The sequence below is a fragment of the Cnephaeus nilssonii genome (genome assembly GCF_951640355.1).
Source record: "Cnephaeus nilssonii genome assembly, chromosome: 1".
Taxonomy (NCBI): domain Eukaryota; kingdom Metazoa; phylum Chordata; class Mammalia; order Chiroptera; family Vespertilionidae; genus Cnephaeus; species Cnephaeus nilssonii.
The window spans coordinates 117,837,763-117,859,664 of record NC_137072.1 but is presented as its reverse complement, the minus strand read 5'-3'; the positions used below and the strand labels follow the sequence as shown (position 1 = coordinate 117,859,664).

At 65.0% G+C, this 21,902-nt stretch overlaps 1 protein-coding gene across 3 annotated transcripts in view; it reads right to left on the bottom strand.

Annotated features, from left to right (window-relative positions):
• Positions 1 to 617: 617 nt before the first annotated feature.
• The window catches only part of GAK (cyclin G associated kinase), a 40,119-nt gene continuing 18,834 nt past the window's right edge, over positions 618 to 21,902 (bottom strand). For all 3 annotated transcript variants that reach the window (XM_079774866.1, XM_079774868.1, XM_079774867.1), the window contains 17 exons: positions 19,206 to 19,255; positions 18,591 to 18,739; positions 18,040 to 18,162; positions 16,836 to 16,969; positions 13,746 to 13,940; positions 13,320 to 13,437; positions 13,002 to 13,081; positions 10,957 to 11,150; positions 10,283 to 10,429; positions 9,695 to 10,141; positions 9,208 to 9,381; positions 8,666 to 8,776; positions 6,438 to 6,554; positions 2,919 to 3,143; positions 2,490 to 2,638; positions 1,573 to 1,749; positions 618 to 1,073 (listed from right to left, as the gene is read on the bottom strand). In XM_079774866.1, the coding sequence (XP_079630992.1) occupies positions 972 to 1,073; positions 1,573 to 1,749; positions 2,490 to 2,638; positions 2,919 to 3,143; positions 6,438 to 6,554; positions 8,666 to 8,776; positions 9,208 to 9,381; positions 9,695 to 10,141; positions 10,283 to 10,429; positions 10,957 to 11,150; positions 13,002 to 13,081; positions 13,320 to 13,437; positions 13,746 to 13,940; positions 16,836 to 16,969; positions 18,040 to 18,162; positions 18,591 to 18,739; positions 19,206 to 19,255 (2,692 nt within the window). In that variant the 3' untranslated portion in view covers positions 618 to 971. The remainder of the gene's footprint in view (positions 1,074 to 1,572; positions 1,750 to 2,489; positions 2,639 to 2,918; positions 3,144 to 6,437; positions 6,555 to 8,665; positions 8,777 to 9,207; positions 9,382 to 9,694; positions 10,142 to 10,282; positions 10,430 to 10,956; positions 11,151 to 13,001; positions 13,082 to 13,319; positions 13,438 to 13,745; positions 13,941 to 16,835; positions 16,970 to 18,039; positions 18,163 to 18,590; positions 18,740 to 19,205; positions 19,256 to 21,902) is intronic.

Below are 21,902 nucleotides of genomic sequence, written 5' to 3'. Positions count from 1 at the left end.
CACCCAGCAGAGCTCAGCCAGGCGAGAGTGGAGGAACCAGTGCCCGGTTCCCGCAGACCAGGCAGGGACATGCACACGCTTCGCCCCCCCACCCCCCGCCTGCACCTGACTGGGTGAAGGATGTGGGCATCGGGGCCTGCTGACGGGAGCGGTGGGGCCCCCTCACCTGCCTCACCACCAGGAGAGGAGGGGTCACCTCCTCAAAGCGCCGGGAGCCGGTCTCCAGGGCCCAGCGGCCGGGAGGAGGCTCATAAGCCACCCTGACCCTGCTGTCCTGCTGAGCCCTGGCCCTAAGCCTCTGCAGCGCCTTCACGGCCCGCAGCATTCGGCAGCTGGGCTTCTCCAACCAGCCTTCCCTGGACGCCCCACAGTCCCGCACCCCCCACTCCGAAGGGGGACTCGGGGCCTTCCACTCAGGCACCGTGTCTGGAGGGGCAGCGACCACAGGTGCCCAGCGCCACGGCGTCCGTCTGCCCCCACACCGCCGCCTCTTCCTGCGTGACCGACCAGCCAGGCTGCCCCAGGGCCGAGGCGGCTCAGGACAGGGACGCGCAGCCCGCAGCCCGGGCCCTGCGCTGCGTCCTCGGGTCGGAGCCAAGACCAGCCCGAGACGAGCGTCGTCAGAAAATAGTTTAATTATGTACAGGCGGCCTCAGGCTGATCACGCCTGGGCACGGACGTCACGCGGGCAGAGGACGCAGCAGCGCTCTGCCCGGAGGGGACGCTCTCGGGGGACGGCCCTGAACCAACAAATCACAGACGTGACGACGGGGAGGAACGCGAATCAACACTTTCCTTTGGGAAAAGAAAAGGAAACCAAGGGGTTCGGAATGCTCTTCCCGCCCGCGGCAGCTCCAGTCCTCGAGGCGCAGCAGCCGGTGCAGCCGGTGCAGCCGCCTCCCCGCCTCAGCCTGGCAGGGCTCGGCGGCCAACGGCAGCCCCTGCTCCATGTGCAGCTCCGACCAGAGGGCTCAGAAGAGGGGCCGGGCGCCCTGGCTCTCGAACTCGGACCAGGCGTCGCTCAGCTCCATGAAGATCATCCTGGCCTGCTGCTCGTAGGGCTGCCCCGTGGCCTGCGGGACGGAGGGGACGACGGTCCCATGCCAGCTCCCCAGGTGGACCCCGCCCAGTGGGTGCTCACCTCCCAGGTGGACCCCGCCTCCCGCACTCACCCCCCAGGTGGACCCCGCCTCCCGCACTCACCCCCCAGGTGGACCCCGCCTCCCGCACTCACCCCCCAGGTGGACCCCGCCTCCCGCACTCACCTCCCAGGTGGACCCCGCCTCCCGCACTCACCCCCCAGGTGGACCCCGCCTCCCGCACTCACCCCCCAGGTGGACCCCGCCTCCCGCACTCACCCCCCAGGTGGACCCCGCCTCCCGCACTCACCTCCCAGGTGGACCCCGCCTCCCGCACTCCCCTCCCAGGTGGACCCCGCCTCCCGCACTCACCTCCCAGGTGGACCCCGCCTCCCGCACTCACCTCCCAGGTGGACCCCGCCTCCCGCACTCCCCTCCCAGGTGGACCCCGCCTCCCGCACTCCCCTCCCAGGTGGACCCCGCCCGCACTCACCTTGTCGGGGTGCACCACCAGCACGGCCCGGCGGTACTGCTTCTTCACCTGCTCGGGCGTCACCAGGTCAGCCATGCCCACGGGCGTCCAGCGGCTCTCGCCGTCCCACAGCACGGTGTGCAGTGTGGAGAGGAGGGCGCGGATGTTCCTCTCCTTGCCCTCGGTCCAGTCCAGGAGCTGGGGGAGACGTGGGGCTGAGGGCAGGAGTCCTGGCCCAGCCGCCCTGCGTGGGCCAGCATCGCAATCCTCCACACGCGTCTGCCCCGAGCAAGCCTCCGACGCCGTACGGAAAGGCCCTGTCCCCCTTTCTGTGCTGACCTACCCGCCGGTCAGCACCACTCCCAGGCCTGGCCGACCCCACACAGGACACGACAGCGCGGAACTCACGGCCGCCCCCCGACTGCGGCCGCACGGCCTGTCCTGGAGCTCCAGGCCAGCAGGGATGACAGACCGGGCTCCGGTGGCCTGTCAGCGACCCAGGGCCACGGGGCCCGCTGTGGCCCCCCCACATCTCTACCCATCTGCAGCGAAGGCACCTGCTGAGGCCGCCCTGCAGAGGCCCGCACCCAGGGGCCTCGGGGCACGTCGCCCTGGCCGGTGGGCGTTAGGGTGGGCGTTAGGTCCGGCTAGAACTCCCGAGGAGCCAGGCGCCGAGTAACACGAGAACGCAGAGCCTCCGCCTCCGCCTCCCACGGCCGAGCCCCTGCTTTGCGTCCATTACAAAAACTCTCCAAGGCCAGAGCCTGGATGGGAGGCGTCCCACAAACCCTCGCAAAGGTGCGAGCTGGCCCGGCGGCGGCTGCCCACGCAGCCAAGGCCAGATGACCCGTGGCCCCAGAGAGCCTCAGCGCCCAGGACACAGCCACACCGGCTGGACGCCCTGGGTGACCCGGGCCGCTCCGCCCCCCGCCGCGCACCTTCAGCTTGAGTGGGTCCGTGTCCCTCGCCTGGTCCTGCCTCCTCATCTCGGCAATGGTCCTCGGCCCCTTCTTGTCGGCCTTGGAGGAGAAGCCTTGGTTCGACAGCAGGTCTTCAAAATGGTTCTCTGACACCCGCGGCTTCTGAGCTGGAGGGGGAGGGGGTTGGACACGGCTGCCGACCCCTCTGCCCGCTGGACTCTGTGTGGGAAGCACCCACAGGGCTCCCCAGGGGCAAAGGTCGCTGCCTGGGGCTGACTTGGCTGTGCCACCCCAGGAATGACACCGCAGCCAGGCCAGTTCCCGGCAGCACAGCCCGGCCACCGGACACCCTCGGAACCGCCCCCACCAGGCGTGGCTCCTGGGCGAGGGCTCTGGGCTGAGCTCTCCCGGGAGAAGGTCCACGCGGAGGGAAGAGGACAGACTCACCAAAGCTGGGGACGCGGACACCCCGCTCCTCTCGGCCGCCGATAACGCTGAAGCTCGTGGTGTAGTTAGACCTTGGCTGTGCACAGGTTTTGGGGGCTGGCTTGGTCTGGGGGGCCCACGAGGCGCCCTGGGCCTGGGGCCGACTTGTCTGCCAGGAGCTGCCGCCCTTGGGAGGGGGGGCTGCTTTGGGACCGAAGCCCCCAGGAGCAAATCCACCGGGTGAGCCTGGGGAGACAGTCCCGGGCGGGGAGCGTGAACAAGGGGCAGCGCCTGGTCCGTGAGGGCGTCTCAGAGACACGCATCGCAAAACCAACGTTCAGTCGGGAGCCAGGACGCAGGGCGAGCAGCCGTCGCAGCGGCTCCCGGTGGGCGATGGTGGGGACAACTGCAGGGGCCGCGGACAGTGGGTGGTTGGGGTGAGCGTGGGTTCCGCCTCCCACGTGCTCGCAGAGCGCAGGGCTGGCTCCTTAACCCTTCATCTGGAAACACTCCCAGGAACCCGGAGCCAGAGCGAGCCCGGCACACACACAGCAGACAGGCAACCGGCCTCGGCATAGCTCAGGCTCCTGCCAGCTGCTACGTGTGCAGCCACGTGTGCGCTGCCATATGCACGTGTGCGCACACGTATGCCCAGCCCTGTGCCATTTTACCACGCATTCCTATTTGTGTGAGCACTGGGTCCAGGTACCCATCTGTGCACCATCTCTGTGACTCACTTCAAGAATATTCTAGAAACAGCCCAGCTGGTGTGACTCCATGGTTGAGCATAGACCTATGAACAAGGAGGTCACGGTTCGATTCCTGGTCAGGGCACATGCTGGGGTTGCAGGCTCGATCCCCAGTGTGGGGTGTGCAGGAGGCAGCCAATCAGATTCTCTCCTCATTGATGTTCCTATCTCTCTTTCCCTTCCTCTCTGAAATCTGTCTATCCATCTATCTATCCAGCCAGCCGTCTGTCTATCTGTCTGTCTATCCGTCTATCTGCCTATCTATTCATCTATCTATCCATCCATGTCTATCTATCCATCTATCCGTCTATCTACCCATCTGTCTATCTATCTATCCGTCTATCTTATCTATCCGTCTATCTAACTATTCGTCTATCTATCCATCTATCTAACCATCTATCCATCTATGTCTATCTATCCGTCTATCCGCCTATCCATCTGTCTATTCGTCTATCTATCCGTCTGTCTATCCATCCGTCTATCCGCCTATCTATCCGTATGTCTGTCTATCCGTCTATCTATCCATCTGTCTATCCGTCTATGTCTGTCTATCTACGTTAAATGCTCTAGAAAGGGACTCAGAATGGATTAGCCTCTGCAAGGAGCTCTTCTCACCCAGGACGCCCCTTTCACTCTGAGCAGCATTTCTGGTGGGGACGCACTAAGGGTCACTCAGCCACCAGCCCAGGTTGGAGATTACAAAGCTGCTGTGAATACGTGTATACAGCCGTGAACACATGTGTACAGGCATGTGCACGCCTCCACTTCCATCTCTCTGGGTGAATGCTGGCTGTGTGTTTACTTTTACAGAAACTGGCCCTCACACCCCAGCAGCTGCAAGTGAGCCAGGCCTCCTGGACCTCCAGGCTCGGGGCTCGCTGGCTCCACGTGGGCCATCCTGGGCGTCTCCTCCGACTTGCCCCCTTTCTGACGGGACGGCTTTCTGTTCCGTGGACAGCAGGTGGTTCTCATGCCGAGGAGGTGCTGGGGGCAGGAACGTCACCCCTGCTCACACCCGCCACCCGGCACGGCTGTTTTCAAGGCCGTTTCACCCGCGTGCTGTGCTGTGGGGCCGGGTGGCCTCCTCCTGTCTACAGCGCCTCCCCCCCCCCCCCCCGTCACCCCCCTCCCCCCTGCCCCGCAGGCATTCAAAGAGCAGCTTGTCCTTCAGCTCTCCGGGGGCTCCTGCCGTGGATTCACGGGCCTGGCCTGTCGTTCCCTCCCTTCCCTGGCTCTGCGCTGGCTCTGCTTTGGCTTCCAGGACCCGAGATGAGGCTGTGGTGACGAGCTCTCTTCTCCCAGCGGCGCTCCGTGCACCCCAGGTCTGGGCCTCCCACCTCCACCTCATCCAGTGCGGCACCCCCGCCCCCCACATCCCGAGAGCAGCTGTTCTCTGTCAGGCTCCCACGGCTGCGCCTGGTGTCCAGCTGGCCCTGTGGTCAGAGCAGGACGATGGGCCGTGACCCTTCTGTCACACGGCCCCGCAGTGCAGGCCGCAGGGGCAGGCGGATGTCCGTGGGCCGTGGCAGCGGTGCCCAGCCCCGCGTCCCAGGTTTGGCGGAGAGAGTGTAAGGTCTCCAGCGGAGTCTGAGCCTGTTTACTTCTCCTCTCAGTGCCACCAGCTTTATTCACACCCGTTCCGCGGCGGGTACGACAGGGTGTCGGACGCAGTGCAGAGCTGAGGACCGGCTCCATCCTGAGAATGGACGACTCAGATCCGATAAGTCCTCCCCACTGGGTCTGCAGCCCACAGCCCAGGGGGCGCCCAGGAGGCTGGGGATGGCCTAAGCCAGAGCGACGCAGGGCTGGGCGACAAGGCAACGCAAACTTCCAGAGACCCCAGGGACCTGCAACCTCAACTCCAGGAAACTTTAAAGAACAAACTGCCCACGGGACGAAAACCTCCAGGGCTCAAAAGGCTGGCAGCAGGCCGGCCCGGCGGGGCTCAGTGGTTGTCGACCCCGGAACCAAGAGGTTGTGGGCTCGATCCCCAGTGGGAGGCGTGCAGGAGGCAGCCCATGGATGATTCCCTCTCATCACTGATATTTCTCTCTCTCTCTCTCTCCTCCCATTCTCCCTCTAAAAATTAATAACAGCATTCTTTTTTAAAGAAATCCTATAACCTTTACCTAAAAAAAGAGTAGCAGAAGGGCCCACATGACGAGGGATGGATGCCGGCCGGCCCTGCAGATGCCCGCAGCAGGAGCGGGAGGCGAGGCAGGGGAGCTGGGGGGGGGGGGGGGGGGGGGGCGGCGGCAGACAGCGGGGAGCCTCGTGCTGAGGCACCTCGGCTTCCCACGAAGGCTCAGGGGCGCCGAGGCGGCCCCCACTCAGCAGGGGAGACGCTGGATCAGCCGAGCAAGCCTCCCCAGGAGACATCACTTCCAACCTGGAGTTCCACCCACCCGCCCGCCGAGGGAGGAGACTCTCAGATACCCACGTGTCTGGAGGCACCAAGGGGCCAGGGACATGGGTCCCAGGGCGCCGGGTCAGCTCTGGGAGGTTCGAGGCCACAGGCAGGCATGACACCCCTGGAGCCCCCACGTGGAGACCCACCCCCTTACACACCCAGCACCTGCGCGGCAGCTTGGTCCCCAAGCCTCTGCCACAGGGCAGGCGGCTGCCCCGAGGGTCACTGTGCCCTGGGCCCTGGGGACGGAGGGAAGGCGTGTCTAGGCACTGAGCCTGGCAGAGTGGGAGGAGAACAGACGACTGCACCTCCCAGCGCAGGCCTAGCTCTGCACCCCACCCCCCCCCGCCCTGCGCCCTCCCGACCCGCCCTGCACCTCACCTTGGAGGCTGGAGCTGAGGTCCCCGAGGTCTGCAAACGGGTCCAGGCTCTGAGACTTGGCCCGGCTGGCCGGGGGGCCAGGAGGGGCTGGCGGGCCACCAGGAGGGAAGAAGGGGCCTGGAGGAGGACAGAGGACGTTAAAGCAGCGCCACCAAAGGGAGACGCAGCCCAGCTCTGCTGAGGCTCCCGCCGGCCTCGCGCCGGACACGGACACGGACACGCACGAGACCAGAGCTGCCCCCACGGAAGACGCCCTGAAGCGTAAAGACCTAAACCGACTGTGTCCCGACTTGGTGATGCTGCTTCCTGGAACCCCTCACGTCTGAACATGCTTTGTGATACTATGACGGCTGCCCCTGCTTTCTCCCTCTGCCCCCTCCACCCAGCCCTGCCCTCCCCGCCCCGGCCACCACCACACTGTTGTCTATGGGCTATGCACGTAGTTCTTTGGCTAATCCCTTCATCCTCTTCCATCCAGGCCCCCCCCCCCCCCCAACCTCTGTCAGTCTGCTCCATGCTTCCATGCCTCTGGTCTATTTTGTTTATTGTATTCATCAGATTCCACATGAGTGCGATCATGGGATACGTGTCTTTCTCTGACTGGCTCATTTTACTTAGCAGGATACTCTCCAGGTCCCTCCATGCTGTTGCAAAGGGTAAGAAGTCCTTTTTTACTGCTGCAGAGTATTCCATGGTGTAGATGTCCCACAGCTTTTCTAATCTATTCCCTAGAGGCTGATGCACGAAATTTGTGCAAGAGTAGGCCTTCCTTCCTCCGACTGCCAGCACCGGCTTCTCTCTGGCACCCTGGACCCGGGCTTCCCTCTCAGCCCCCACTTCATCCGGAAGGTCGTCTGGAAGGACGTCCAGTCTAATTAGCCTATTACACTTCTATTATTATTGATCTGCTGATGGGCACTTGGGCTGTTTCCAGATCTTAGCTATTGTAAGTTGTGCTGCTATGAACATAGGGGTGCATAGATCCTTTCTGATTGGTGTTTCTGGTTTCTTGGGATATAGTCCTATGAGTGGGATGACTGGGTCAAATGGCAGTTCCATTTTTAACTTTTTGAGGAAACTCCATACTGTTCTCCACAGTGGCTGCACCAGTCTGCATTCCCACCAGCAGTGCACGAGGGTTCCTTTTTCTCCGCATCCTTGCCAGCACTTGTCATGTGTTGATGTGCTGATTGGTAGCCATTCTGACAGGTGTGAGGTGATACTTTATTGTTGTTTCAATTTACTTCTCTCTGATGATCAGTGACTCTGAGCATGTTTTCATCCGTCTCTTGGCCTCTGTATGTCCTCTTTGGAGAAGTGTCCATTCAGGTCCTTTGCCCATGTTTAATTGGATTGTCTTTCTTCTGTCGAGCTGTCTGAGTTCTTTATATATTTTTTAAATTAACCCTTATCAAATGCATCGCTGTTGAATATAGTCTCCCATTCAGGGGGCTCCTTTTCACTTTGATGTATGGTATTCTTTATAACAGTGTCAGTCTGAGGATATTCTGAGCAAACTGCTGTACAGCCACGTGGAGGCACGTAATCATCATTGCAAATGCCGGCTACTCCCACGGGAAGGGCTCTCATAGGCTAACAGGAGGAAGGAACTTCCTGTGCGAAAAGGAACACGAAGAGTTCCCAAAAGAAACACAAAGCCAAGGACGTGACGTAAGTCAGCTCAGGTGCAGAATGGGACGCAAGCGGGACAGCGGCGTCCACCCCGGTGGGAACAGCGTCTTGGTCGCCGTCCAGCTTTGGTGAGACCAGAGGCCGGGGCTCGTGGGCAAGCCCGTCGCCAGGAGGTCCTGAGGGGACGCGGGCCACAGGCCTCGTCACGGGGTCACCTCCAACAGCCCCGGCAAGCTAGTTCCCCAGGACAGAACCACAGACGGAGGAAGGACAGACGTCCAGCCCGTGAGCGCGGGACCCTCCTGTCCTGGGCAGGCCCTCCAGAGGCACAGCAGCCGCAGGACCCAGAAACCAGGCAGAGACGCCGTGGTGAGGGGTCGGCCACAGGCCGAGTCCTACGCGCCCACAGGAGACGAGCAGGGAGCACGTGGAGGGCGCCGGGCGCTGTGCACACCTGCAGGACGGGCGGGGAGGAGGGCAGGACGCCCTGGGACAGCCCTGGACGTGCTGACCAGGGCGCGGCCCACGCCCACCAGGACCCCCGACCCCGGGAGGGCAGGGCTGCGTCTTGGCGATGTGGAGGGGCAGGGCCGTACCTTCTGTGGCTGGAGCGGGGGCTGGCGCCTCAGCCCAGGAGTCCCATCCTCCCAGCAGGTCCGGGTGGCTGGCCGAGGCGGACATCCTGCTGGGCTCGGCTGGCGTGTCCCCTGGGAGAGAGCAGCACCATGTGTGGGCCCCAGTGGGGTGGATTTGGCCTTCAAATGGCTCCTATCCCCCCCACACACCCACACACAGACACCCGCCACATGGAGCAGGAGGGACAGAGGACGGCTGGCCGGGGCACCTGGCCGAGTCCCAGTGGGCCCAGCTGGGCACTCGCTCAGCCAGCACTGACCAGCCTCCCCCCTCACAGGCTGTGGACGCCTCACGCCACTGAAGGGACCGAGGGGACGGTGAGTGGGTGGAAAGCTCCCAGGACAACACATGTCCCCCTCCCGCAGAGGCTCATCTCACTCACTGCACACGGCGCCCCAGGACCTCCGCCCACCTCCCCGGAACCTGGCAGAGCGCGAGGGTGGACACCAGCGGCCGCCTCGTCCTCCGGGGGGGGAGGCCCTGCAGCCCCGCAGCTACTCACCCAGCTGCAGGAAGTCGGTGCTGCAGGCCGGGGGCGGGGCGCTGTGGGTGGAGGGGAAGGACGCAGGCTGAGTGGCCAGAGAGTCTGAATTAAGAAATTCACCAAAGAGGTTGGGCTTGGAGCAGGGCTGGGCGTCTGGATCGGATGTCAGCAGGAGAGAGTCGAATGGGTCGGCTACAGAGACACCCAGGAGCGGGTGAAGTGAGGTGTGTGCGGGCACCACGGGAGCACCCAGCCCAGAGCGCCAGGCCCCACCCAGCTGCACGGCCTGGACAATGAGACAACCCCGCGGACCCAGGAGGACACAGAGGGACCGAGAGCTGGGCACAGCCTCAGTCCCGACGCCCTCGCCTCAGACAAGCAGCCGAGAAGGACGGACCACTTCCGGTCCTGGCTGCAGCCCCGCCCACCATCCTCAGCTCCTCCCAGGCCCTGGCAGCTCATAGACCTGGAGACCAAACCACTGGAACCCTCTCAGCTCACATACCGGCTGCGGGGGGCCCGCCTGTGGTGGGGGCGGGACTCGTGAAGAGCAGGGGGGTCTCCCCACCGAGGAGGTCGCCTGGAGCACCCTCGGGAGCAGCCTCCGGGGCTCCCAGGAGGCAGCTGAGCAGGTCGGCGTTGCTGGGGGGCCCTCCAGGGGCCTGAGGGGGCGCTGGCCCTGCCTCCGAGTGCAGCCCCAGCAGGTCGACGCCATCCTCTGGCTGCCTGGGCTCCTGCGGCGTGGCTGGCCTGTTTGCATCGAAAATCAACTCTTGCTCTGGGGCCTTCGCTGCTGGGCCTGGCGTGTCCTCGTCTGCCGTGTCCCTGCTCTCGGCGGAGAGCGTGGCCACATCCTCGTCTGACGGCTCGCTCTCCCCTGCGTCCGCAGCCGGGACGGATGGTGTCTCCTGGGCAAAGTTGCTCTCTGGGCCCGGCTCTCTGTCTCTCTCCTCTGAAAGAGAGCAGTGCGCTGACGGCCGAGCCACGCTGATGGGCGAGCCGGGGGGAGAGGGTCTGGAAGCAAGCTGAGCAGCGCAGGCTGAGGGCACGGAGGTGCTCAGACACGCGGCACTGGCGGCCCCGCCGTGCGTACCCTGCCAGTCCAGCGTGTGCAGAAAGTGGTTGGTGTCCGTGCCACTGCTCTGCGGGGACTCTGACTCCGTGGGCTCAGTGTCGGGAGATCCCGTCTCGGCGTCGTACTGGGCGCTGGAGCCTGGCTGCCTGGGGAGCTCGGGCTTCCCTGCGGGGAGAGGAGGGCATCAGGCCGGCGAGCCCCGCTCCAGACCGCCGGGACCCTGCGCTGACGGCCACCGAGTCCAGTCTGCACATGGAGCCCAGTGCAGGCTCAGACGCTGGCCTGGGTCACATGTGCACACACGTGTACACGCACACAAGCGCGCACACACGCTTCGCAGCGCACACGCACACCTTGAGCACTTGGCTGCCTTCACATAAGGAAACGCACACACTGCGCCCGAGGGCACGGGGGCGCTGTGCCGTGGCCACAGGGAGCACAGCCCACCAGCGCACTGCCTACGCTACTTCCTGTAACTGCTCTGCGATGAGAAGACAGACGCCTGCGCTGAGGGAGGGTCGCCAGGAAGAAGCTCTGGCTGCCGGCGGCCTGGCTGGGCCCAGCTGGTCCGGAACGAGGCTCTATGCCGGCTCCCAGTGCCGGGCAAAGGGGAGGCGCAGGCAGAAACAAGCCCCGCCGCCAGGACAGACCTGGCCCTGCTGCGGGGCCCGGCGCTGACCCACAGGACTCACCAAATTTAGACAGTACGTCCTGCTGCTCCTCTCGGCTGGAAAAGAGGATCTTGGGGTTCAGCCCCCTCATGCTGGTGCTCTCCCAGGGCGGAGCCTCCCGGCTGGGCCGGTCTCGGGGCTCCACCTCCACCTCGAGGCTCACTTGGAACAGATCTGGGTATTTCTCCTGAATGTCACAGGCGTCCAGGTCATACCTGCAGGGGCCACACCCGTCAGGGGAGCTCACCCCGCGTCCCCGGAACACGAGCACAGAACAGGCCACACCCCGCCTGGCCGTAGGAGTCTGTGTCGGGCCTGAGCACCCCTCAGAGCAGCACCGGCTTGTCGGGAGCACTGGGCCTGCCCTCCCCCTGGGTCCTGGGTCCAGGTCAGGCCGTCTGAGATACTAAATGTGTTTCCGTGGAAATGATGCCATCGCCCTGGCCAACGCCCCGATGGCTAACAGGTACCCCTGAGACAGAGGCCCCGCAATCGCCTGCAGGGAGGCGGCACCCGCCCCTGCTGGGAGGGAAAGGGACAGGCGAGACGCCACAGGACCTGGTCTCCATGCGCCACCAGAGGCAGCGGCCAGGGGCCGGGCGCACAGATGTGTCCAGGGCGAGCGGCAGCAGTGACCAGTGACCGCGTCACCAATGGGCTCGGCTCTCCAGGGAACCCAGGAAGGTCACAGACACCTGAGGCCTGAGGTCACCCTGCGACTCACGATGCCGAGACACCGTAGCCCTCAGCGGCAGGCTCGGGCTCAGGCCATGCACCCACATCCGTGTGCGTCTCGTTTCATGTATCAGAGAGTAAAACAACAAAACATGGAAACACGAGACGGCAGCAGGTTCCTGAGACCCGAGGTGTGGAGGGAGGGGCTCTGCCGTCCCCCACCGTCTGGGGGCACCCACCCAAACCCCCCCCCGACAGGAGGGGCCGCGGAGACGCCGCACGGGCGCTCAGCGAGGGTGGCGGAGCCACAGCAGCTTCTCCACAGAACGGGCGGGTGACACGCCCTGGGTGGCGCCCACTGCTTCACGCCTCCCCCGCCCCCTCTCCACCGGGAGACACAGCAGAGTGCCGCCATGCATGCGCCCTCAGCTGCGGCGTCCCCTGCCCACCTGCCCCGCCCCCAGGCCACGGCCGGCCGGCCGGCCTTCCTAGGCGGGGCACCTGCAGCGAGCCGATGACACCGGCGGCCTCCCCAGCTGGAGCAGCGACGGGGGGGCCCAGGGGAGCCGAGACAGCAGGAGCCCTGCTGCGGCGAGGCCGGGAGGAGGGAGCCAGGCAGGGCCACGCAGGGGAGCACATGGCCTCGGCAGGTCAGCCCCAGGCACCACCCGGGGGCTGCCCATCCGGCCTCCCCAGCCCCACTGGCCCAGGAGACTGGCCAGGCCGGGCCCCCCGCTGACCCAGCAGGCCAGTGAGGGCACAATGAGGGCCTGTGAGCAGGAGCGGCCGGCCCTGGACGGCAGAGGGACAGGGCTCAGCCCACTGCTCCTGACACACTTGCCAGGAAGCAAAGCGCCGACGGAGGCAGGACCGCAACCCTCCCAACGCCGGAGAGAGCCCAGACAGAGGGCAGCCTGCCCAGCACGTGGTCCCAAACCCCACCGACCCCCACGTGGAAAGACCCTCCTGGAAAGCTGCCACACTGACTGAGATGCCCCTCAACTCCCACCTACAGCACAGACCCAACCAGGGCCCCGCCCGCTCCCCGCGCCCTGCCCCGCCCTGCCCTCCTGTCCTCAGGGGTCCTCCCGCTGGCTTTCTCCTCAGCGCTAGGGGTTCCCACGAGGCACGCAGCCAGGGAGCAGGGGCAGCGGCAGCGGGTCCCAGGCAACCCCGAGCCTCAGCCCAGTGGCCGCGCCAGCCCAGGCCGTGGCCGTGACCCTGCTCCTCGACCCCACAGGCTCCAAGGAGCTGCTCGCGCACCTGGACTTGTGTCCTGAGCTCCTTCCTGACCAAGTCCGGAGCCATAGGCCCCAGACTGTGCGTGACACACCCTCTGGTGACCCGTCGGCGCGCACCCCGGCTGCCCTCCCCACGGGACGCCAACGCACTTGGCGAACTTCACGGTGGTTGCGTTCCGAGGCACGAATCCCGTGTGGAACTGGACCTGGAACATCTTCATGGACGCCATCTGCGGGGAGAGCACACCTGGAGCTGGGAGGGGCCCCGGCCTCCCGTCAGACCCGCCCCCGAGTCCGAGAGCCCCGCGCACAGCTCCTGGTGCTGAGCCGTGGGCGTGGACCGCACCCTCTCCGACAAGCGTCTCCTCGGGCTTCGGGACCCCATGCCGATGGCCGTGCCGACCTGGGGGACCAGCAGGAAGGAGAGGTCAGAGCTCACGGCCCCCGAGGCCTGCGGAGCGCGCTCACCTTGGCCTGCAGCCTGCCTCCCAGGGTGGACCGCGCGTGGTAGATGACGATGAGCACGTCCCCTTGGACGGCCGTGCCCAGGGGGATGACCGCTTTGCCGTCCTCAATCCTGAAATCCCTGTGGGGAGGACGGCGGTCCCCGTGAGACAAAGCAGTGCCGTGGGGCGGCCCCGCGAGGCCTGGGACCCACCACGCTGGCTCCGGCCGCCTCAGCTCCCTGGTTTTGCTACAAACTGCCCTTGGGCGGGGGAGGAGGGTGCTCCAGGCAATACGTCCACGGAGCTTCTCAGCACACCGCCATGGGGAGCTCGCGCCATTGCGGGAGCCTCCACACCTCTGCGCCTCAGGGACCCACGGCGGGGCTCCAGCCGCCAGGGCCCCTCCCAGCCTCCCGGCAGCGCCCTCGTTGCCCTGGCCTGCGCTCACCGCATCCTGTCGTACTCCTGGGACGTGGTGGCCACGCGCTCGTCCCCCACGTAGACCTCGCAGAAGGGCCGACAGCCGCTCCTCTGCTTGTTGAACAGCGGCACGGGCGTCATGACGACGGCCCGCACCAGGATGGGCTTGCTATGGGGCGTGATGGGCTCCTCCGCCACCATGTCACACATGTACTCAATGTACCTGCAGGAGACAGCACGTCACACGTGTGCTGTGCACAGCCACACACGTCACACATGTACTCAATGTACCTGCAGGAGACAGCACGTCACACATGTGCTGTGCACAGCCACACACCACGTCACACATGCTCTGCATGGCCACACAATGCCCTGTGCACGGCCGCATACCAAGTCACACACATGCTCTGCACAAATACACACATCACACACATGCTCTGCATGGCAAGTCACACACACATCACACACATGCTCTGCATGGCTATATACATCACATGCATACTCTGTGCACACCCGCACACCATGTCACATGCATGCCACACGCCACATCACAGGTTCTAGTTCCATCTCCCAAACGTGATGCTATAATTTCCACTCCGTTCAGAATGCTGTTCTATTTCGTGGTTACTTAGGAGTAGACTGGCCAACTCTGAAACACGCAGGGTTTTCCCAGCCCCTGCTCCAACTTCTGCTGGAGTCCTCTGGCCCGTGACCATGTTTTGTCCAGTGTCTGTTCTAACTTGGCTGTGGTTGAAGGGCCCTGCGTGTGGCAGCTCTTGTTGAACATCCGGGTGCCGGGAAGGACGCGTCCCGCCATGGAACGTGCTGTGGACATCAGGTAGGCCCAGCTGGGTGCGTGCACTGTCTGTCCTTTTGAGAGGGCGAGTGCTGGTTCCACTGCCTGGGACGGCGTCTCTCCTGGCTCCGCTCTGCGAGCCGCTCGGCGCTCTCTGGCACGTCTCCACAGTGCCCCCTGCGTCTGGGCTCCTGCCCGGGAACCCCTCTTGGACTTGCTTCTAATCAGAAAGGATGGGCAGTCCCTCCGTGCAGCCCCTCTCGCCAGCGGACGTGTCTTGCCTGGGCTCTCGCCAACCCCAGCAGGAGGCCGATGCCGGGACCTGAGCACAGCCAAACCGAGAGCTGGGAAGCGGGTGGGGCGAGAGCAGCCCCGGCTCGGAGCGGAGTTCCTGGGAGCACCACCGGCACCCGACGCCGTCCTGCCCGGCCCAGAACTGGGCGCGAGTCCAGGCGGCCGTGCCACGGTGACCCTCGGGCTCCCTCACTGACCGCAGCCTGGCCAGACTCTGTCCCGAGTGCAGATGGCCCTGCGCTGGGCCTGCTGTCGCACCCTCCCGTGGCCACCATGGCCGGCAGCACCCTCCGGCCCGGGGTGGTTTGTCGGTTGCTCCGGGTCCTTCTCCCTGGTCCTCTCTTGGTCACTGAGCAGGCTCCAGCGCTCAGCTGCCTCCTCCACTGGCCGCCGAGACAGCACGGCGTCTGCCCAGGTTCTCACGAGAACCTTCCGGCGTGGCTGCCAGCAGTTTCCGCTCACCTGAGCGTGTCTTCCGCAGGGAGCACGGGCCAGCAGCTGGCCTTCCGTGTCCGTCGGTGCTGCTCAGTCCTGCTGGGTCCTGAGCACCTGAGGTTTGGTGCGTCGGGACCTTGAGGAAGTTCCCGGCGCCTGGCTGGTCAGAGCTCTGTGACCCCCCAGGAGGGTGTGGGGGGGCGGCGTCCAGCGCCTTCTCGGGTCCTCTCCTGCTCTCCCTTTGAGACCGACGCCTGGGAGGCGGCCTTCCCGCGCCTGCGCCGCCAGGCCCAGCATCTCACCGCTCCCTCGCAGCCCCTCTGCTGCAGGCCCCGCCTCCCCGCCGCAGGCGCGCCTTCTCTTCAGTGTCTGCCACACTGTCCTTGGCTGTGGGGACCCTCCCGCCAGGCACCTCTGGGCTCCTCCTGCCTGTGCCCCTGGAGCCACACTCCGACCCGTCTGGGAGCGCCCTCGGGGACTCGAGGACGGACTCCCAATCTCCGCGGTCTCGCCTGCTTCTGCACACGCGCTGACCACTGGCTGGCCCTCCTCTCTGGCACCCGGCTCACGTCCTCTGCTTCGACCGCGGACTGGCCCATTGCTCGGAGGACCAACCGCTATTCCTGCGTCTGAAGCTGGTCCCACCGCTTTTTAAGTAGCTCTGCACACCCGCACATCCCCTGCTGGGTCGGGGGTTCCCACTGTCAGGTCACACCCCACTAACAGCCCTCCTCCCGCTCTGCCTGATGGTGAGCGGCTGTTCGGCGGGATCTCACGGCAGCTCTGGACCCTTGGCACAGCTGGAATTCAGGAGCAAAAATGGCTCTCAGGCCCGTGTGGCTCAGTGGCTGAGGGTTAACCCATGAACCAGGAAGTCACAGCTCAATTCCCAGTTGGGGGGGGGTACATGCCCAGTGGGGGGCCTGCAGGAGGCAGCTGATGGGTGTTCTCTCACTGACGTTTCTCTCTCTCTCTCTCTCTCTCTCTCTCTCTCTCAAAAAAAAAAAATCAACAAAAACCTATTTTTTAAAAAGACTTTCAGGTCATGTTGAAAGGGTCAGCAGTCCTTTGGCTTGGGGGCCTCGCCACTTCCCAGCGACACAGGACACAGCTGGTGGCTGGCTCCCTGGCACCAGGCCCAGCCCCGGCATCGGGGTGGCCCCATAGCAGGACGGCCTTTGCCCGCCCGCCCACTGTCCACAGGCTGTGCCACCATCCAGGGCAGAAGGAATGGCCTGAACCCCTTCCTTCCTCCCACCATCGCCCGCCCACACAGGCCACGTGCCCAGAGCTGGCGGCCAGAGTGCTGCCCGTCGCCTCAGGGCACACGTGCTACGAGGGCTGGTGCCTGGGAACGGGACAGAGGCACTGCCCGCCGCCCAGGGCCGGGGAGGCTGACTCCAGCCGCCCTGACCCTCTGGCCAGGCTCCTGGCGGCACAGCAGGGACAGGCCTGGCGGCACGGGCAGGGCTGGGTTCGCCACCTGGAGCCCCACCCACACCACACACCCCCTTCCAAAACCCTTCCAACCTCCAGGGCCACGGCGGCAACACCCAGGGACACCGCATCCAGCGTCCGACCACGGGACGGTACCTTTTGTGGGACGGCCAAATGCCCGGCGGGCAGCGCTTCATGCTGAACATGTACACAGCGGCCTCGGCGGTGCTGAAGAGCCGGCAGAAGCACAGGAAGGAGCAGACGGCCACGGCCGACGCCGCTCGCCCATCCTAGGAGAGGGCACAGGCAGCCCCTGGGGCTCAGCACCGCCTCCCCGGCAGACAGCGGCCTCCCCGGCAGACAGCGGCCTCCCCGGCAGACAGCGGCCTCCCCGGCAGACAGCGGCCTCCCCGGGCAGACAGCGGCCTCCCCGGCAGACAGCGGCCTCCCCGGCAAACAGCGGCCTCCCCGGGCAGACAGCGGCCTCCCCGGCAGACAGCGGCCTCCCCGGCAAACAGCGGCCTCCCCGGCAGACAGCGGCCTCCCCGGCAGACAGCGGCCTCCCCGGCAGACAGCGGCCTCCCCGGCAGACAGCGGCCTCCCCGGCAGACAGCGGCCTCCCCGGCAAACAGCGGCCTCCCCGGGCAGACAGCGGCCTCCCCGGCAGACAGCGGCCTCCCCGGCAGACAGCGGCCTCCCCGGCAGACAGCGGCCTCCCCGGCAGAGCAGCTTCTGACCGAGCAGACACGCCCACACAGACGGGCGCCTTCGTGACGGCACAAGACGTGGCATCTCCAACGGGACACGCGGCCTCATTGCCCCCCACGTGCACCCCTCACTGAGCCCTCCTGGTGTCACTGCGAGTGACTCTGACCAACACCAGGACAGCTGTGCTAACCTTCGCGCCCACACTCGGCGGGCGCTGTGACGCCCGCCCCTCAGCCTCACTGTGCAGTGGGTAGGGGTGCCCAGCTGCGGTCAGGAGGGACAGAAGTGGGTGCGGGGCAGGGCGGTCGAGACCCCTGTGGGTGCTGCCTCGAGGGGAGACGAGAGTACGCACCTGGGCCCCGCATGCTGCGCCAGAAGGGCGACCACCTGTGTGGGCAGCTTCCCAGCAGCAGCTGATGCCCAGGGGCCTGGGGTGCACCCACGGGGGAGAGGGCGCTTCACTGCTGGGCACCCAGACCCTGCCAGGGGGCACGCGCCAGCCCAGCGCCCCACAGTCCCCGGCTCAGGGAGGGGCAGGCAGCTGGTGCCCCACTCCCCACCCGGGCCACCACCCCGTCCGACGCCCGGGGTGCCCGGGGTGCTCGGGGCCCAGGGCAGGCCCCCTCCCTCCTCTGAGGCGCCGCACACTCACCGTGCAGTGCAGCACGCACACGTTCCTGTGGTCTTGCCGCAGCCACCAGTGCATGTCCCTGCAGACGCTGTAGAGGCTGCGCAGGCTCGGGGCCCGCCGGGCGGCCCACCCGCACTCGGACACCTGCAGGATGGGCCCAGCTCAGCCTGACACCCTCACCCGTCGGGGAGGGCTCCCATCACGAGCGCCCGCCCTGCTGGCACACTCCTCTGCGACAGGACTGGTGCCGGGAGCCAGCCCCCTGCCACGCTTGGGTCAGCCGTAAACAGCGTCCGTGACCCAAAATTCAGGAACCATGAAAACCATGTGGCCTCAGGTTCCCACGGGCGAGAAGCAGCGAGGCCCGAGGCTCGCTGGTCTCTGCACCTCCACCCGACTCGTCAGTGTCCGTGTCCGTGTCCGTGAGATGACCCCAGGCTGTCAGCACGCCCCTGAAGACCAGCCCTGGCATCACAGCCGAGACCCTGCAGAGCCCGCTGCACGGCTGCGTGTCGTCAGCAGGCCTGTGAGGCCCTGCAGGGCGCAGGCAGGGGAGGCGGGGGGGCACTCACGCGGTTGTGGAACTTGGCGGGCCGGTACGTCCTCGAGGACAGGTTGTAGACGGCGTAGTGCCCCGGGTGCTTGGAGTCCAGAAACAAGCGCACGTCCTCGATGTTGTTTTTGATGGCGGATTCCACACCCTCCGCCGGGAAGGACATCACTGACAGGAAACAGCCCGTCAGCTCAGCCCCGTCCCGCCTCCGGCTGGTGCCGGCAGACGCAGTGCTGAGGTGCAGCCAGACCTCCCCGCCCGCGGCCCGCCTGCCACCCACAGGAGCCCCTCGGGACATCCCCACGGTGCATCTGGGCGGTAGGTCCTGCCGAGACCCCACGCACAGCAGGGTCTCCAAGGCTCCGATCTCGTCTTTGGTTTCAATTTGGCCTGGAGACCGCGTTTCAACTGTGCGTGGCCTCGCTCCTTCCTCCACCGCGGAGCCCAGACACTCCAGCCCGGGAGAAGCTGCTGCCCACGCACCGTCCACGGCGGGCCTGGAGGCGCCGGACACAGGGCCCTTCCCGCCCCCGCCCGCCACGCCCAGGCTGCAGCAGGCTGAGTGGGAGGCCCGCGTCCCGTGCCATCGCCGACAGGAGGCCAGAGGAGCCCGTGGTGAGAGCGATCAACGCACCTGCGATGCGGGATGTGATGTAGGATATGTCCAGGTCTCCCTTCGCGTAACTGGAATCCAAAAGAACAGCTGGTTAGGACAGGAAACGCCCAGTGAGATGATGAGAGCTAAAGAGAGCGAGTCCTGGAGAGGCCTGGGGTGAGCCTGTGTGTGTGTGTGCGTGCGCGTGTGCGCGTGTGGGGTGTATGTGTGTGTGTGGTGTGTATGTGCGTGTGCGTGTGGCCGTGTGTGTGGTGTGTGTGTGCGCGCGCGCGCGCGCGCGTGTGTGTGTGTGTGTGTGTGGTGTGTACTCACGGGATGTATGTGGGTCACTGCGTGTGAGCGCAGGCATGTGTGTGTGAAGCTGACGTCCCCGCGAGGCGGGGGAGAGGCGGGTACCCACACAGGCCGTGACTCAGGGCTTGCTCCCCCAGAAGGTGCGATGGGGAGCTGGTTGTGACAAGCAGCAGCAAACACGCACGGCCGAGCCTCTGACCCGCACCGTCGTGCCTGGCAACCACGGGACACGGGAAACTACAGGGCACCCCAAAGGCCAGCACCCAGCCTGAAGGGACACAGCCAGCATCAGCACCAGACACGGCGGGATGCTGAAATGACCAGAGTGTAAAGCAACGGTGACCAATGAGCTAGTGGACAAAGCAGACAGCACGCAAGAACAGACAATGTGGGCGGAGAGGAAACCCTGAGAAAGGGCCGCGCCCCTTACAGCGCCGCGGCAGCACGAGGAAGCGCTGGGCTCCCTGGCGGGACACGGCCGAGGAAGCGTCTCCGAGCCACAGAACACATCAGGAGCCTCCACAACAGAAAGGCCACGGAACAGACTGCAAACGCCAGGTGGGCACCAGGGCTGGGGGACAAGCACAGAGGCCTGACGCTCACGTCATGGGGACACAGCAAAGCAACAGAACATCTGAGACAGTAACGACTGAGAACTTCCCCACGTTCATGTCAGACACCAAACCACGAATCCAGGAAACTCGGAAACCCCCCCTCTCCCCGCCCAGGATAAACGCCAGGAACCTGCGCCTGGGCACACGGTGCCACCTGCAGGAAGTCAGTGAGGACGAGGTCCCGAGAGAAGCGGGTGGGGCACACCGGGCCTACGGGGACGAGGACCTCTCTCCTCAGAAACCGGCCGCGCGCAGCGGGAGGCAGGCCTGGAGAGCCAAGGGAAGCACGCCAGCACAGCGGGCTGTGCAACTGTCCTCCGAACACGACAACTTTTCCTCAGACAGAAACCGAAGGACCTGCTGCCAGCAGTCCTGTTTTGCAAGAAACGTTGTTAAAAGTCTCCTAGAGAGAAAAGGAAATCGTACCGGCCAGAAACCCAGATCCACGTGAAGAAGGAAGAGCACCAAAAAAGGAGCAGGTGAAGGGAGAACGAATACTTTTGTTTGTTTTTTAGTCTTAATTATCCGACAAGTGAGCCTGCTCAAGACAATGGTGGCAACAGAGCGTCTGTGCTCAGCACGCACTGTGTGCGTGTGTGCGTGTGCGTGGAATGCCGTGACGATAGGGGAGTGGGTCACTGGGAGATGGTTGGTGGTGCTGGGGGGGTCACTGGCATCGAACCCCCGAATCCCACGGCTGCAGTGCTGAGTGGACCGCACTGGCTCTGAGTGCACGCCACCCCCACAGAGCAACCGCCGGGAAGGCAAACTAGCGCAACACATGCTAAGAACGGCGATCGTGGCACCAAATAAAATACTCCACTCAAACCACAAGAGGCAGGAGGAGAAGAAAAGGGACAAAGAACAGCGGTGAGGAGGAAGCGGCAACAGATGGGCAGCTGCTGACCCACCGCTCCAGCCATCTCCCAGCGCCAGCCACCTCCGAGCCGGTGGCCTCCACGCCCGGTGACAGGCAGAGACGCCCGCACCAGCCATCTCCCAGCGCCAACCACCTCCGAGTCGGTGGCCTCCACGCCCGGTGACAGGCAGAGACGCCCGCACCAGCCATCTCCCAGCGCCAACCACCTCCGAGTCGGTGGCCTCCACGCCCGGTGACAGGCAGAGACGCCCGCACCAGCCATCTCCCAGCACCAGCCACCTCCGAGCCGGTGGCCTCCACGCCCGGTGACAGGCAGAGACGCCCGCACCAGCCATCTCCCAGCACCAACCACCTCCGAGCCGGTGGCCTCCACGCCCGGGGACAGGCAGAGATGCCCGCACCAACCATCTCCCAGCACCAACCACCTCCGAGCCGGTGGCCTCCACGCCCGGGGACAGGCAGAGATGCCCGCACCAACCATCTCCCAGCCAGGGGTCCATCTGCACAGCGAGGGACGCCTCCTCGAGGCTTACTCAGCCTGTCCGGGTTAACTTCTTTGCACGCTAGTTTGAACGTATTCACTCCCCGTCAGTGCTGTGTCTTTTTGTTATTTTAAGGAAATGTGGTAATTTGAGGAATAGAGTTTTTAAGTTAGTGAACTTTATTAACCTTTCCTCCGTGGCTTGTGTATTTTTTGTCTCATTTAAGGAATCTTCCAGTGTTATAAAAATATCCCTCTAGCCACGCACCCCCTGGGTCCGGGTGAGGCCACGTGCCCCTGGGTCCGGATGAAGCCGTGCCCCTGGGTCCAGCCGAGACCCAACCAGAGGGAATCGAACCTGCATTACCACCATTTGTCCACCATCCAGAGCTGAGGGGTCAGTGCCGACATGTACACATAAGGAACTGGTGGACATTGAAATTGGG